General features: G+C 35.0%; 1 protein-coding gene across 1 annotated transcript; it reads left to right on the forward strand.

Annotated features, from left to right (window-relative positions):
- Positions 1–1,379: 1,379 nt before the first annotated feature.
- On the forward strand, positions 1,380–11,441 carry LOC575964 (ras-related protein Rab-8B). Its single transcript, XM_776321.5, has 7 exons — positions 1,380–2,257; positions 2,988–3,048; positions 5,189–5,249; positions 5,907–5,984; positions 8,781–8,870; positions 9,745–9,858; positions 10,244–11,441. Exons 1-7 carry the CDS (start codon positions 2,044–2,046, stop codon positions 10,340–10,342), a joined length of 717 nt encoding a protein of 238 aa, XP_781414.2. The 5' UTR covers positions 1,380–2,043; the 3' UTR covers positions 10,343–11,441.
- Positions 11,442–17,192: the final 5,751 nt, after the last annotated feature.

Raw genomic sequence — 17,192 nt, forward strand, 5'->3', positions numbered from 1 at the left:
CCCGCATTAAAGAGAAGGAAGAGATGGAAACAAACAAGGAAATAAACAGGAATTGAGAAGGTCATATACACTGCAGCTCTCCTGATTCACACGTTATTAATTCATTACAAAGAAATGTAAAATACAGAGGAAGACTTATACCTCCATTGATTAGACCAAAGATACATCACTATAAACCTATACGACTATAGGGGTGATGTAAATATCCTTCAAATACTGAGAAAAAAAAACTTGTCTCAAACTGAACCGAGGAAATTATGATAAGTTGTCAGTCTGTGTCAGTTTTTAATTTGTTCTTGTTCTGATTTTGGGTGGTATTTTACTGCATATTAATATGATGATCCGAAACTGTTGATTTTTATTTCAATAACTTTATTTGATTTTACATAATAAGCCGCGGGTACACAAACGTTCAGCTGAAAGAGAACACAGATCCCCAAAACATAATTGTTATTTGGTTCTGTCTTTTGGGATGCAATGTTCAACCAGGGGCAACATGGGACCGATTTGTTTAGATCCAGATCAATATTTACTATTGCTTTAAATATCGATAAAAAAAAACTTTCTAGTCTTGATTATGTAATAGACAAGGTCATAGAACTCGCGGGGGTGGGCCGGTAGAGATTCGCAGAATTTATCGATTTACATAATATTCCCTCCTAAAGATAAGGAATCAATCGACTTGCCATTTGCGTTTTTAAGTCTGAAGTGCTATGCATTATATATCAATTAGCTATATTCACAGACACCTTGACCAAACTATAGGGAGCAATGTTATCGAAGCCAAGTTTCATAGCTAGCTCCTGTATGCGAAGTATGCCCTATGTGGAATATTGCCCTCTATCGTCAGTCCATCAAATAGTATTTTAGTCTTCTTGTACATCTAATTTGTTATTAATTTGTTTTTGTTTTTAGATAGGTAGATTATCATTATCATTTATAAATATTATTACCATCATAGTTATAGTACGTCCACACACTCAATGGTGGAAAACGAAAGCCAAGTTGACGACCAAGAGTCTTCGGGATCAATAGCACATAACAAGCGTTAAGGCAGCTCACGAGATCGACGTTCGTCTCATGGGCTTTCGAAATATAATCTGAGGGTAAACGCTACCGACGGACCGTCGAGACCAACAGCCAATGTTGGTCTCGTGGGCCTTCTGAGATTTTGTCTCAACCTTATTCGGGCTGTCTACTGTGATGTTCCGAAACGTAAATTTCATTTGTTAATATCCCCAAGGATTTTACGTGCGGCATCACTTTAACTTATTTAAATATAGATCATAATTTCCCGTTATATCTTCCTCAAAATGAATGAGAAACGGTGGCCCGAATTCACAAAGGAGGCTTGTCGACAGACCTAGGTTTCGGTGCGTCATATATGACGCGTTTTTACGCTTTTCAGACCAAGGTTTGTCTGGACCTTGGTCTGAAACGCATCGAAACGCGTCATATGAACCTAGGTTTGTCGACAAACCTCGGGCCAATATGCCTCATATTAATAAAAATCTTTATTCTGCTGCCCTGCTGCACAGAAACAAGTTCGCCTTCGTCCAAACTTGGCGTGTACTTGGTTATAAATACACTCTTCAATGATTAACTGCGACCGATTCTAACGGAATCTCATATCTATTGTTGAGCTAGTGTAAATAAACCAATTGAAATCGACGTTACGGGATCGATAGGTCGTTGCATCCATGTGCTGCAATTGACAAAGCTCACTGTTAGCAGAGCTGCTCTTTGTCTGCGGTGAAGACAATGCAATCGTCTGGTACCTTGTCGAGATGTTTTGAAACAGTCCAGAGAACTTGGCGGGACTACTCCTGAGGCATCGCATGCACTCATCCCACTAAAACATCATCTGTCTTCCTCGCTACCTGTACTGCATCTCTTTAAAGGCTGTACAGCCCTTCGGAGATTACCAAAACAAGAAGACGAAGAAAAACTTGTGAACAGTAGCCACGATAGTTGCGGTCCGGACTTCAAGGGTTGCCGCTGATTTTGTTGTTTTGCCGTTGATGACTCATCTCATTTGCCATCATGAACTGTCAGAACTGGCAGCAGCGCCATGATTTAGGCTGTCATCGACCACGGTCGATGTCGACACCGTACCCTCATTTCTGTCCACCCATTGACGATCCAGCTGACTTTTCATTTAAGATACTCGTCATAGGAGATACGTGTGTCGGCAAGACTAGTTTCATCAATATGTTCTGTGAACACGTTTTTAAAGAAAATGGCACAGGAACGATAGGTCAGTATACCACTTTTTTAATTTCATCATTTTAGATCGTCTCGTACAAAATTACTACAATTAGGCCTAAACAAAAATTGTATTGCCCTTTTTGAAAAGCCGACCGCAGATTTCAATATTTTGGGGTCGTCGCAAAGGGCAGTACAACATCCTTTTTTTAGGCCCAATTGGGGGGGGGGGGATAAGCCCATGTAAAAGTGCCGATATATAGATTGACAAGGAAAATAATGCACGCACACATGTGCTGACACGTCCAAAACTGCATATTGCTGTTAGATTATAATGCTCATTATTGCACTTTTCAAAACTGGGAAAGCAACCCCCTTTCTTGTTCATGCTTGCAATTTCACTGTAGTGTGTAGTTTGTTGCGTTTGTTTTGTGTTTCGTTTTTTGTCCACCCCTCAGCATCTACTCATTACCGAGTTGTTAAAATGTGTACCTGGTAGGGAGTGATTCATTGAATGCTCCAGCACCGAAATTGGTAGCAATACCAGAACCGGGGTAATGTTGGAGCGCCTTGAGCACATTGCATGATGCTTATGAGCACTATTTAAATTTTTAAAAAATCCAATACTGGATATCGAAAGAAAGACTTCGTTTCAGCGCATATCAAGTTTCCAAAATTGGCTGAGCAAGAGAGTTTAATGATTCAACTGATTATTGTGATCATGCACTTGAACATGATTCTTAATTCATGTCCCGTATCTAATCTTCTTCTAATTTGATTAGGAATGGACCTAAAAAAGAACATCATCAATGTTGATGGAAAGAAAATCAGGTTACTTGTATGGTAAGTGAATTTAAAATACTATCTAACTTTTGAAATATCATCTTTAATATCATTTGTATAAAGTGATAGAAAGATTTTTCTTCTTCGATTTTAATCTATTGATACATGACAGTATCTAGTTTGTAAGACAGTTAGATGTTAGTGTCTTCGTACATAGCGTAACATGTTATTTTCGAAAGTTTGTATCGAATTAATATGGTGTAATTATCAGAATAAACAATGCAATTAATCAGTACATAGACGGGTGCACTACAGTGACTACACTGTAACAAAAATAATATTGAAACTAACCCTCCTGTCAAATCAAGGAGCTTAGATGGGCAGGGGCAAAGGGCGTAGGGGTTGATAAGAAAATAACGGCAGCGGCAACAAAAACAAAAAAGAAAAAGATAGAGAGAGAGAGAGGGCCCCAAAAATTATCTCAAATATTGACCCAAGAATCTGTTATTATTTGCCGACAGGGTATGGGTACCTCCATCTTGCGATTTCGACATGTTCAGATTGAAATCCCGAAGTACAATGTTTGAACAGGACAAAATAATTGCTGTATTGCAATCACGTGTTAAGACACGCGATATGAGGGCGAGGTAATTCTAACGATAAAGGGCACGATTCTTGCATACATGTGTATTGTGTGTTTACGTGTATGTGGAATTTATAGAATATGGTGCAAGCTCCTGTTTTACATAATACATGTACACTCATTTCAAACTAATTCACGAAAACATATTTGCTGGCATCCTTTTTTCTTAAAATTCGCGCACTCAGTATTAAACTGTGGTGCCCTTTTGGGGTTTTGAATGAAATTTGCCATCACTTGACAAAGGGTTATAGCCAGGCCCGTAGCCAGAGTTTGATGTTTGGGGGGCACATACATGTAATTGATCGACGTCCTGGGGAGGGGTCTAAAAAAGTTCAACCGATCTTGGAAATTGGGGGGGGGGGGCACTTGCCCCTCGTGGCTACGTGCCTGGTTATAGCCGAACAGTCGTATATTAGCTTTCTCTAACAATTTCGTTTCATTAGTTATTGCTTTCTTTTCGAATTTCCATTAACAGACTCAGGTCTATCTTTAAGTATATATACGTATTTATGTGTGTATGTACGTATGTTTGTGGAAGTTACAGCATTTGATTGTTATTCTTTATAAAATACAAAAACTCATAAAGTTGAGTTTCAAAATGTTTTAAGCAATTGTTTTCCCTTTCAAAGTAAATTTATACAGATGGGATGAGTGTTCCATCTCAGATCACCTTACTTAAAGTGATGAAATTTGAATAATTTCGACCTTAAAATAAACCATGTCATCGTTGAGGAGTATTCTTAATGGAAACCTCACCCCAACGAATAAGTGTAGGTTCACTGAAATATGAGATTTATTAATCGCTGCCTATTGATGTACACTATTCCTTACGAAAATGTACAAGAGAAATAAAATGAAGATATTCTTGGCATGATATCAAGTAAATGGCGACGCCCGTGTCGTGCTGAAAATCTGTAATTCATGCTAAGAACATCATGCTTTACACCTCTTTCATACACTCTGGTGGGAAATCTTGTAGATGAATTGGAAACAAAAATGCAATGAACGTATCAAAATAACTGAAGATATAATATATATATATATATATATATATATATATATATATATATATATATATTTTTTTTATTAATTTTTTTTTTATTAATTTTTTTTTTTTTAATTTTATTTATTTATTTATTTATTTTATTTTTTTTTTTTTGGGGGGGGGTTCCTTTATATTAATTGCAAAGAGGGAAGTAAATAATCCAGAGCCGGCTTCAAAACGTCGTGATATTAAGATATTTTTAAAATTGACAAAATTATAACATTAAAATTAAACTATGATGAAAATTCCAAAAAAATTCATTATCACATGTACATGTTCATGTGGGAAAAATACATTCCCGTATGATATAAACTCATGCAGCTTTAATACATCACGTGGGTTTGTTCATTTTTGGGTTTATGGCGGGGTATTTTACCGACATCGCTACCACTGCTGGGCAGCATATGGCAGTAGACGTAAATCTAAGGTAATGTCAGTAGAATACAATGCCTTCAAAGTAGAAGGAGATTTTTATATCATTAATTTTCTTCATATCTCAACAAACTTTACAGGGACACAGCAGGTCAAGAAAGATTTCGAACTCTTACAACAGCGTACTATCGAGGCGCCATGGTGAGTCTCCGTCTTATTTATTAGTTTTTTATTTTTTATTTTGTTATTTGATTATTATAATTTGCTATTTATTTGAAAAAATAACCTTATAACATATATGTATAATATAATGTATTTGATAATACATAATAATGATGTTTGTAGATATGAAATAATTTAAGTGATTTATTGTTGATGTTAATAATTAAATGTAGCTGGGATTCGTAACTAAAATTCTTATTTACTTTTGTTGACTATATACCTTTGCTCGCATAAATACTCTGTTTGACAAGAAACGTCTCTTTTTTTTTCCTTTTCCCTTATCAAGAATCAATAATGATAATAATAATAATAATAATAATAATAATAATAATAATAATGATACTTCGATAAAATACCAATTTAAAATTTTAAACTGTGTGTGAAGCTATATCTACTTTAGGTTTCTTTTTCTGTCGTGGTAATACTTGAACGTATACGATTTTTTAAAAAGTATGTTTTAATGTATATTTTGATGAAAAGTAATCGTTCAAAATTGACTCATGACGCTGTAAGTGCCGATTAACTTATGTTTAATGGAATATTCAATATATTTTAAACTAATTCTTTCAAAGAGTCATAATTTTAAAATGCTGAAATGTAGTTTCATTATGATACTTTATTTTCATCTAATATCAGGGCATCATCATTCTCTATGATGTGACGAGAGAGACTTCATTTGATCATGTGACTAGTTGGCTTGACGATATTGCCCGTGTAAGTATCTTGAACCCCCACCCTCTCCATCTTTCGATCTCCTCCTATCTATATCTTTGTTTATTTCTCCTTTTTATTCTCCGTCTTTCTTTTTTTCTCTCTCTCTCTCTTTCTCTTCTACTATTTTTGGAGTAAAAAACTTCTTTTCCATTCTTTTGGTGGGAATGGCGGGACTTAATCTTTAAAAAAAATGTGACGTAATGGACAGAGAATATGATCCTATCACTATGAATATGACTGACACAGAAAGCGGACAAAATATACAGTTCCTCAGGTAGGCAAAGGAACATCCCTTCACTGCTATTATGTACAAATGTGTAGAACAAGTGTCACATGCATATTCACCTTTTTACATAATAACAGTGAAGGGATGTTCCTTTGTCTAACTGAGGAACTGTATATTTTGTCCGCTTTCTTTGTCAGTCATGTTCATATGGTCCATGCTATAGTGGTATAGGTGTTTATCGTATAACCTTCTGTGTCAGCTCGAGATCTGAGTAAACAGAGTCAAGAAAGACATGGCTGAAGTAGAAGCTCTTTTGCACGTGATCGTGATTCATATTTACTTATCAGAACGAAACTCGAATGTAAATATTCGTTGAAGAGCCCACTTTCCGAATTATCCGCATATTCGGGCAGCGAGATGCCCTAATTATGTCATTTGTATATCTTATCTTGTGTAGTTTAATTGGAAAACCATATCTTGATAATAATATCTGCTCTTGCGAAAAATTGAAAAGTTGAATCCAGGCAGGAGACGTCAACCCCCCCCCCCCCCTTAGGTAGAAAAAACAACCTACGCCAATGTTTCTTAGCAGTAAAGTGAAATTGTTCGCTACATACACTGTTGCTCATGAAGTAGGAATAATTTTTCTTACATCTTTTCATGAAGTGATTGTCACAATATTATTTTTTTATTCTTGCCACAAAAAGTTTATATCTTCTCAGAACTTTATCGATCAACATCTACGACACTTTAAATTGATCAGTAAAGTTATGAGAAGATACAAACTTTATCAAGAGTAAATGATATTGTCTTTAAATAATCATTTCATGAAAACGGATAAGGAAACATTATTCCATCTGTATGGGCAACAGAGTGTATATATATATATATATATATGCAAGCTTAAAGTGCTCTAAGTAAACATTGACTTTGGATTACCAAAGAGACATGAAAGCTTTTCTGAGAAACAGTTTAATGCTGTTTGAACAACTGTTTGCCACTGACTTGCACTGGCATGAATTTGCTTCCATTTCAATGTGCAAACTTTTGATAACATTGTTAAAGGGAAAAGCTGAATAGGCCTCGGACTCAAAACAAAATCAATGATTTAGCTCATGCTAGATCAACTTCAGTGCCTAGCTAAGAAAAATCGAGTAAAGAACAAGAATACATGATGCTTATTCTACGTCGCTCGGTGCTACAGTGTATATCGGGTCAGCTTCAGCCAAGCGTGTGGCAGTCAAGCGCACGTGCTCTATACATGGCCAAGCTATTACTGCCATTTTCTTAAACAGTGAAATACGCCTTACCCGAGAATCACTTCCCATGCTACTTATATCTCGATCTAGATTGATGAATGTTTCGATTACCGATATAGTCTACTTAATATAGAAATCAAAATGACTTCAGCATGTTTCACAACTCGCAAGGCATAATATAGGCTATTAATAGCGGGTGTAAGTTGTAGTTGTCTCACTTGCACATGTGTAACAGGCTATGATGCTGCACGTGGTGATACTATTTATATGGATGAATATTATGAATTGTAAAATCATTTTTATCGTCTATGTTTGTCTCCACTGTTACCTCTTTATTCTTCATATTTTCTGTTATTGTTATAGTCACGTGAACAGACGTTCTCCCATTAATGTTCAATAAAAGAGAAACTCTTTCGGCCAGAAATATATCAAAATTATTTTTGTTTTACACTTTATACTTTCCAAGTGTTTGTATAAGCATATTAATTGGCTTATTTCTTGTCTCTATATGCTCTCAACTGAATACAAATATTATTTTCAAACGGTAGAAACTACCCCTGTTTACTTATTCATGAGTCATTGAACAAATATGTTATTATATTACCCTGACAAAAGTGTTGTTCAGTTCTGCAAATCACCTTAAGATAACAAAAATTAAGAATAAGAGTATTGAGTGGCATTTTAGAAACAAAGGTTAAGTGTTATTTGTTGGTTATACAGATAATACCAGACATGTTTCTGACATAAGTACGGTGAGCATATAATTTACGACGAGTATCTCATGAAATAGGCCTATCCATAGTCACGTACCTGGTATAAGGGCATTGTAGTGTACGGTGATAGATAAATCAAGATAAGCTCATCAAAATAGCGAGTTCATTGCATTTAAACGATAAACTGAGGTTAACAATGGGTTAAATAATCACTTTAAATTCTTATAAATGGAATGAGATAAATGGGAAAATATGTATAGGCCTATTGTATCTTGGCACAGTACATATGTATACAACTGTATAATAATGCGACCGTTTCTAGTATTTTCTTCAAGTATATTAAAAAGGTTACAGAGGTGTCAGTAAATTGTCAAAATCAAAAATATTTATACAGGATAAAAAAGAAACAATCGAAACAGCAAAGCTATTAAATGCAGGGATGCAATGTTCATATAACATACCAAATATCACTACAAAAATACACAATGTTATTACTTGCAGTTATACCAAGAAGTTACAATCTGTTCTGTTATCCCCCTCTTCAAAATATAAGAATGGTATTTTGACAATAAATTGTTTATTATTTCATGTTTTCCAGAATGTTTCTCCCGACATATGCAAAGTCCTGGTTGGAAACAAGAGCGACTTCACCAGAGCAAGAAGAGTGCCGAGCAAACGAGCAATAACGGTAAGAATTCACTTCATCCGTAAAAGAAAGACAAAGAGGTGATGATACCGTTTCATGTCGTCTCACTATATTTGAGTTTGAATTTAGACATATCATTTCTGGGGAAAATGCGAGTGGTCAGCAATTAAAAGACCAGAATGATATTTTTGAAGGACGCGGTTAAACTATAGTAATACATAATGCTTCAAGGTGATGAGCACTGGCAAAGTGCCATCGAATTTGATATTGCATCACTTGTTATATCTTGGAATGGTGGATATTAGCTTAATGACGATGGTTTCAAAACCCTAAGGCTAAGAGAATGAAAATATTTGCCTTCAAGCTTCCCAGTGACGTCATAGCAAGAAATCAATAAACGTCGTAACTATTACCGACGTTAATATTGCGAGCTAGGTTTTTTTAAATAATGGGAGGGTAAGGTTTGCTCAGATTATTTTCTACAACCTCACTGCAAAACCCTCAAATTGGTTTGTATTGACAAAGAACTGTAATCAGTGTGGGATGTAGTATATTTGAACTGTGGCAGTTAATTCATTCGGGTACAGCCCCAGAGACCGAATGCCCTTGAGATTAAAAATGTCAGTCTCGCGTGCCTTCAAAATGTATGACTTTTCTGAGGAATCACGAGGTCGACATCGGTCGGTCTTATGAGTCGTCAGTCTCGTGAAATGTCGCTATACTGAGACGTCCAGTTCATTTCAGAAACATTTGTATTTGGATATAATAATTATAAAAAACATCTTTATATAATATATTTTACTTCATATTCTTAGTTTTGAAGGTGGTATGAACGATAAAGTGCATTTCAAATATCAATACCATCCTACGATTGCTGGTTGCTTATATTCCTTGACTTCTTCTTCTTAATTTACAGTTATCAGAAGCATTTAACTTTCCTTACATCGAGGCGAGTGCGAAGACCGGTGAAAATGTTGAGAACGTCTTCGAGACTCTTACAAGACAGATGCTTGATAGGTACAACAAAAAGGTATGCCAAGATCACTAAAGTGGACCTGTCTAGGCATGTATTTATCAATACAGCGAGAAACAATATGTTAACATAGTAAATACTTGGTTTAATTCCTCCTTGGAATTAGAAGGCTATTAAAACAGGTTTTCCTTTAAATGGTGTCTAAAATCAAGATGTGACATTTCATATTTAAATGATTTTATCATATCAATAGCATAATACAGCTGTGACTATAAGTCTTTGAAAGTGTACTTTTTTTAGTTGATAGAGTTGGAAGAGAACGACGTGATTGATTCAGTTTTCCGAACAGAATTAAAAGCAGATTTATGAAGAATTCGTATTTTCACCTCATTCATTATTCCCAGTTTAATCAGAATTTTTTAATATTCACTTTCCTCTTCAGATGAATACAAACCGACCTCTTATAGCACGCCCAACGACAACAGAGAAAATTGAACTACTTGCCAAGAAAAAGAGCACATTTTCTGTATGCTCCTGCTGAAAGCAGATATGAGTTGTGTTTTGAAAGAATTCAAAAACTTGCTGATCTTCGCAGATACAGGTCGATTGAGCCTGTCTCTTGAAAGCTGGTAGATTGAACAGTATTAAAGACTTTTCGCTGAATGATCAAACTTCTTTGAAAGACAAAGAGGTGGATGGAAACAGTTTGCGAACGTGACAATGTTTTCTTTCTTTCGGAACCTGCATGTACACGCGTGTGGTCCTTCTATAATATTGTGAAAATAACTAAGTGAATTAACGCCAAGGGCCAGATTCTCGAATGTCTAACATCAAAGAGGACTGCTGTATGGCCGAGATGTTAGTATCTACACATTCGAATTACCATCTTCATTACTAGAAATCATCTAAGGACCAGCTATAGTGAGCGAAAGATATCTGTATCGTCATCAGCATGGCCTAGGTGCCACTTCATAACCCAGTTCTCTTCACTCGCTGCAGCTCTATGACGTCTTACACGACGTCACTCAAAGCTTTTTTTTCACTTTATAACACTGGCGTACTTTTTGCTGTTAAACTCAGAAGACAAAGTTCTACTTATAGCTCAATATTATATTTTAGAATGTAAATGAAGCAAATGTGTTATAAAAAAGATGAGATAAATCTAGTTTCTTACGACGAGCAATTACGTGACTAAAAGGCAAATTATTTTCTCCGTGATATTGATACAACTCACTTAAGTGCCTTTGTTGCCTTCGTTTAATTGCAATATTTATTGGCATCCTTCAAAAGGACCCAGTAAAGTTTTAAATTAAGAAAGAAATATTTTTCCAAATTCCAGTGTATTTTATTTCACTATTACTATCAAATAGACATCTTGTGGTATCTTTTACGAGTTCAAGTTAATATCAAGATAATAAAATGTTGGGTTTCCGGTATTAAAATGCATGGATGTTTATTTTGTACAGTCACTATCAGATAATTTCATTTTGAAATGAAACTGTCGTCATCAAGGTTTTCACCCTCGAGTATTATTATTTAATATTTCTTTTCTTTTTCTGTTTATGTGCATGTGCAATAAAATGTTTCAGTAGAAGGTAGTAGCAAGTATGTAGCATCGATACGTTAATACGTGAATTGATGGATATATTTTAATTTAGGTAAATGGCAAACTAAATCGGAGCCAAATATTACAGAATATAAATAACTGATTGTTTTATACTTAAAAAGTCGTTTTGAATTATCCGTAGTGACTAATCGAAAGTACTCCTTGAGTTAAGATCATGACGCAAAGTGAATTTGTACAGAATTCAAATCGAAACCGTCCAAAAATATACAAATAAAATGATTCCTGCCAAACGATTTTGATATAAAAATACATACATTACACTTCTGTTATAAATGAAAGAGTAAGAAATATTTCGATAAATCAAGCCAGTCGATCCGAAATACATACACGTAATTGGAGTCTCATATAATTATAAAGGTGCAAATAAATGTTGTCAGTGAAAAACTTTTTTTTCTGGCAAAAATCGTTTAACTTTCCCTGGATTTGCTGGTCTAAAACTCTCTAAATGCATAAAAGGAATTCGGAATAGTTTTGAGCTACCATTATCAGAACTCAAGATTTGATCATGGACTACAAATAGACGAAATACTATATTCCTCACAATCTTTGTTATGCTCACTGGCTTATTCAAATACAAATCACGCGATCTACTTTATTATGCGTGCCATAATCTGTTTTCAGTGGAGTTACCATTCAGCTTTAATAATCCATAGCAGGCCTAACCTTCTTTAAAACAAAGTTTATGATGGCTCTCGAGGAAATGACTCATTTGGCAGCATTCATAAGAAGTATAGAAGTATCTTAAAGCAAACACTGCGCTTGATATTACAATTGTTATGTTTATTTTCTACCTTTTGCACCAATTTTGTTCATTTGAATGTAATTTTTATATTTTGTAAAACTGTTAACTTTTGTATATAGACTTTTGTTCACGGCCCTGGTAAGAACAATTTTACATGTTTTAGTGCGAAGTATGACGTTTGACGTCGTTGAACAAAGCATATATGCAAATAAGTTATAATAGAATGTATCAAAGCAATTTGTTTTATGTCTTAAACGAAGCGCTATATTTGATAGAAAATTACACGTGATATAAGATACAAGTATCTTCAAATGACCGTAGAAAAATATCTTCATTTTGCAATGCTTCCTTAACGGTAGAATGAATTTCAACATTTCGAAAACGAAAATGTAGCCTCCTTGTATCAGTATCAAGTATTGAAAGGGCTGTGTCTCCGCACTTGAATTAAAATAGAACCATGTCCTATATTTGTACTCTCACTCTTGCAAACAAACATTATATAAAGACATGAGAGATAACTTTTCAAGAGTTGCTTAGGAAGTGGCAATCGAAAATCTCTTTCACTACTTCAACTGTTTAATTGCGCAACCGTGTTAAGATAATTCACGATGACTGAAAAAAGTGATTTTAAAAGTCGCTAAAACTAACAAAATATATAAGTATGTTTCTATATGCGCTTGGGAAGAAATAGAAGAGAAAATCAAAAAGAATTGAGGTTACTGAGTTCCTTTTTATTTGTTTAATTTTTGGAATAGGTGTGTTGCATTATAAGTAAGTGGGTGTATAGAGTATGGCAGCAAAACCAAAGTCCACGGTATATAAAAGCAACGTCTCCGCTTATATTAGTAGTTTTATTTTCAATTGATATCAAGCATTACTTCTTTCTATACAGATTGTAATATTTGAAGTCAAATATACGTCACATATTTAAGTATACAAAGGTAAGCCACATACTAATACACATTTCAAAGACTCGGTATGAATAAGAAGAATATTATGGTTGAGACAGACCAAGGATAAAGGATATTTGTTTTGTGGGATTGCGGTTTATTCCGGTGTACACACCCTTTATCTCTATCATTGGTATATGTGATATTCAAGAAATATAGTTGCCTTGCAACAAATAAACATACATTATCACTCATAACCGTGACGTGTGTCGATTGTATTTTATGACTCTCCTCTTGCGTCAACTCTGTAAGGTCAATTACATTACATTATTATCATGATCTTTCTTATTATTATCATCATCGTCTTCATCATCTTATCATCATTATCATAACTTATGATTGCAGGGCCCTCATGGAGAACAGTATTAATACTGATGAAGCTACCATGGGCACACAAACAAAACATTATTACTATCTTCATCTACATCATCATCATCATCATCTTCATCATCATCAACAACATCATCATCATCATCATCATCAATATCATCATCACAATCTTCCTCATCATCCTCCTCATCATCATTATGATTATTATTATTATCTTTTGGAAAGGATAATTCACATTTACTAAAACTGAGTTTTGTGTACCTTTACACATACGTATTAATCTTAGCATATATTCAATATCAAATTATAATTAATACTTGTGAGTGACACATACACCAATAATCAGAAACATTCATTCATTTCAAATTTATGTCTTTTTATTCACAATTTCTTGATAAAACGTTTCAAGATAGAGTTTCATTCACTGTCCTAAATTAATAGAGAATAGAGAATAGAAAATAATGCTAGTGTGTTTTCTTTCATAAAAGAAATCTAGCTCTTTACTTACGCTCAAATTTATACATTTTACATGGAATGTATTCAATGATATCAATACTTCAAAAACACATTCAAAATTTAGACAGTATCACAGCTAAAAACAAATTCTTGGATAATGCTTTGTAACTCATTCAATCATTTGCATAAAAAGGGAATCGTGCAAAATCGGGATATTTGCAACTATGAGATCTTTAAAACACGTGACCAGCCTCATGCCATTTAAATTACAGACCTTTCCAATCAATAATCCACATTTGACACCATACTAGCCAAATAGCACTAAGAAAAAAGCACACATTCAATCGGAAAATTGTATACAAGTCACTAATTTCAAATTAACCATAAACAAAATTATGCAGTAAATACATTAACCTTAGAGATAAACACCCGAGGCCATACACTAAGGTCTTCAATTCTAATCCCAGAAAACTATCCATATACATTACAGATGCGAAAACCCCTACCTAAACAGGCAGTGGTCAAGATGATAAGACTTTGATAATACACAAGGTCAGTGATTGCACTGATGAGAAAAAAAATGTCATCATATGTAATCGCCCCTCCCACCTACAAACCAATTGCTGGGTAGGACAAACATTATGGCTTGTCCTAATAATATGCAATTCTCATTCTGACTATTGAAATATAATTGTTCGCAACAGGTGAATTCAATAATTTAAAACAAGGCACTTAATAAAGATTTGTGCATTAAATTTGATTGCATTACGAAAATGGCATATTCACGAGGTGTTGGAAGTACCGGTCAGTTAGATTTACAACTTTGCACTTAATAGTGTTATTCATCATTTCTGACCAAATTAAATATCACACAGAGAGATGGTTTTTCATCCAAAATAAGACAATGGCGCTGTCGTGATCACTACGCTATTAGGGACTTTTAGATTTGCGTGGACTGATACGTGTGACGTCCATTCAAGGCAGTGCATTAAAAGGACGTCGATCGTAGCAATTCACGTTGTCGTTGTGCAAATCTAAAAGTCCCTATTATTGTCTAGCACAAATTTGTTGGGAACCAGTATCCTTGACAACTTGCTCAGTATGGCGGTACACTTGGGTACTTCATAGAGTCATCCACTTCACAGAATTCGCTGTTCTTTAAAAACAACAATGTCATTAAACGCAATCTTCTGATTAAAAAAATGACCACACTATTAAAATCGTAGCTAAACATTTACCTTCTGTAGTGTGCAAAAAATGCCACAGAAAAGAAACACGTCATAGTTTTGACCAACCCAAGTTCTTGTTGAGTGCAGGTGCCATTTTCCTAATATTCCCTTACAAATAAGCAGATGAACTAAAATGCTAATTTGTTTCACCTGTTTGATCTGTGGTACATTACCTACACTTCTGAAAACTTCCACTCAAGTATAACCTCCACATCCCCGGCAGTAGCCATCTACCCATCTAACCACTACACACCCATTTCCAACAACGGTTACAACCAACATATAGGACATCTTCCCAAAGACAATTAGCCCCTAGGAAAATTATCCAGATTACCCCTTCAACAATTACCTAAGGCCTTCTTGTCAAATGGACTAGTTGGGATGAGGGCTAATTGTCATAACGGGGGGGGGGGTGGGGAGCGTCTGAGTCCTCTGTTGGATGATCATCTGTTACCTATGTACACTACAAAAGTCAAAAAGCTGGTGAGGTCCTTCTTGGTTTACTCTATTCTGTTAGCATTACCATCTTTCTAAGAATCTGCATGGATTGCAAGGTCCACGGTTCGAGTCCCGCCACGGCACTAGTGTCCTTTTGCAAGGTATTAATCTACATTTGCCACACTCGACCCAGGTGAGGTAAATGGGTACCTGGTAGGATTATTCCTTGAAATGCACTGTGCGGTGAAAACGGCTGCTGGCGCTAAAGCTAGGGTAATAATTTCTAAAGCTCTTTGTAGTAGTAGTAGTAGTATTTATTTCCGTATAAAAACATAATAAAGCATGAGATACGGTGGTTGGCCACATTCAGCTTACCCGACATGGGGAAAGCTGGTCTTCCGTGGGGTTAAAAGCGCATAGAGACGTTGTATAATGTGATATGCGCTATACAAGAACCGAATATTATTATATCCTTAAGACAATTGTCATCATCAATATCACCATCATTACACAGAATTAACGGTTGGAACATCAAAATCTAAATCAATTGACTTCAACATAAGTAGGATTCCTCAGTGATATAAATATGTGACGTAGCTTTAACACAAAGGGATGGTGTGATTTATTCCCAAGGGTTGAAAGCTTGGACTGATGAGTCAATGATCCTGATTTTTACCCAGTTTCTGCTGCTGGTTAATGACAAGATATATCAAGTAACATAACTATACTAACAGACACAAACATGATAATGATCATCTACATTTATATCTCATCATGGTATTCCAGAGAGAAAATAAACGACAAACACTCCAAGTCTACCTTTGCTCTGTCTATTTATTGACCCAAATTGCTGCGACATGTTAATTACCATTTATATACCAAGTATAACTAAAATACCCTATCAAGAAGATGATAAGGGTGGGAGTTGAAAGTAACTCTTGCCCTGACATGTTTTCTACCTCTTCTTCTTTTTCTTTTCGTCTTCCTTCTTCTTGTTTTTATCCTCCTTCTTGTTCTTGTTCTTCTCCTTGTTCTCCTTTTTCTTCTCCTTCTTTTTGTTCTTATCCTTCTTCCTCTCCTTTATTTTGTTCTCCTCCTCCTTTTTATTCTTCTTCTTCTTCTACTTTTTGTTCTTTCTCTTCTTCTTCTTCTTCCTTTTCTTCTTCTTCTTCTCCTCATTCTACTTCTGCTTTTTTTTTTTCTTTTTTCTTAATTCTGTAGGTGGAATGTAAGACTGATAAATATAAATGCTGATCGTGTAAGCATTATTCAGTTGATTCTCAAAATTATAGTTATCTGTTTATTGTGATTGTTAAGTACTTGTGAAGGACAAGAAAATGCTATAAAGAAATCAATATCATACTATTTCGTTCCATTGTAAAGGTTATTTAAACATAGTTATAAAGATTCCCAGAAAAAAAGTAGCAGTGTTCAAATAGGGGCACTAAATATAGATCGATTTGGAGCTTGCACAGATTGCAAATAGATAACAATAACCATATTTAAATATGCTAAGGTCCCTCTTTGTGCAAGTATAGAAACAAACATTTCCAAAGAGTGGTCACTACGCCCTCCCACCCCCCCCCCACCCCCACTGAGCGAAATATCAGTCGGCACGA

This window comes from Strongylocentrotus purpuratus, unplaced genomic scaffold (genome assembly GCF_000002235.5).
Source record: "Strongylocentrotus purpuratus isolate Spur 01 unplaced genomic scaffold, Spur_5.0 spur5_scaffold_6, whole genome shotgun sequence".
Classification (NCBI taxonomy): domain Eukaryota; kingdom Metazoa; phylum Echinodermata; class Echinoidea; order Camarodonta; family Strongylocentrotidae; genus Strongylocentrotus; species Strongylocentrotus purpuratus.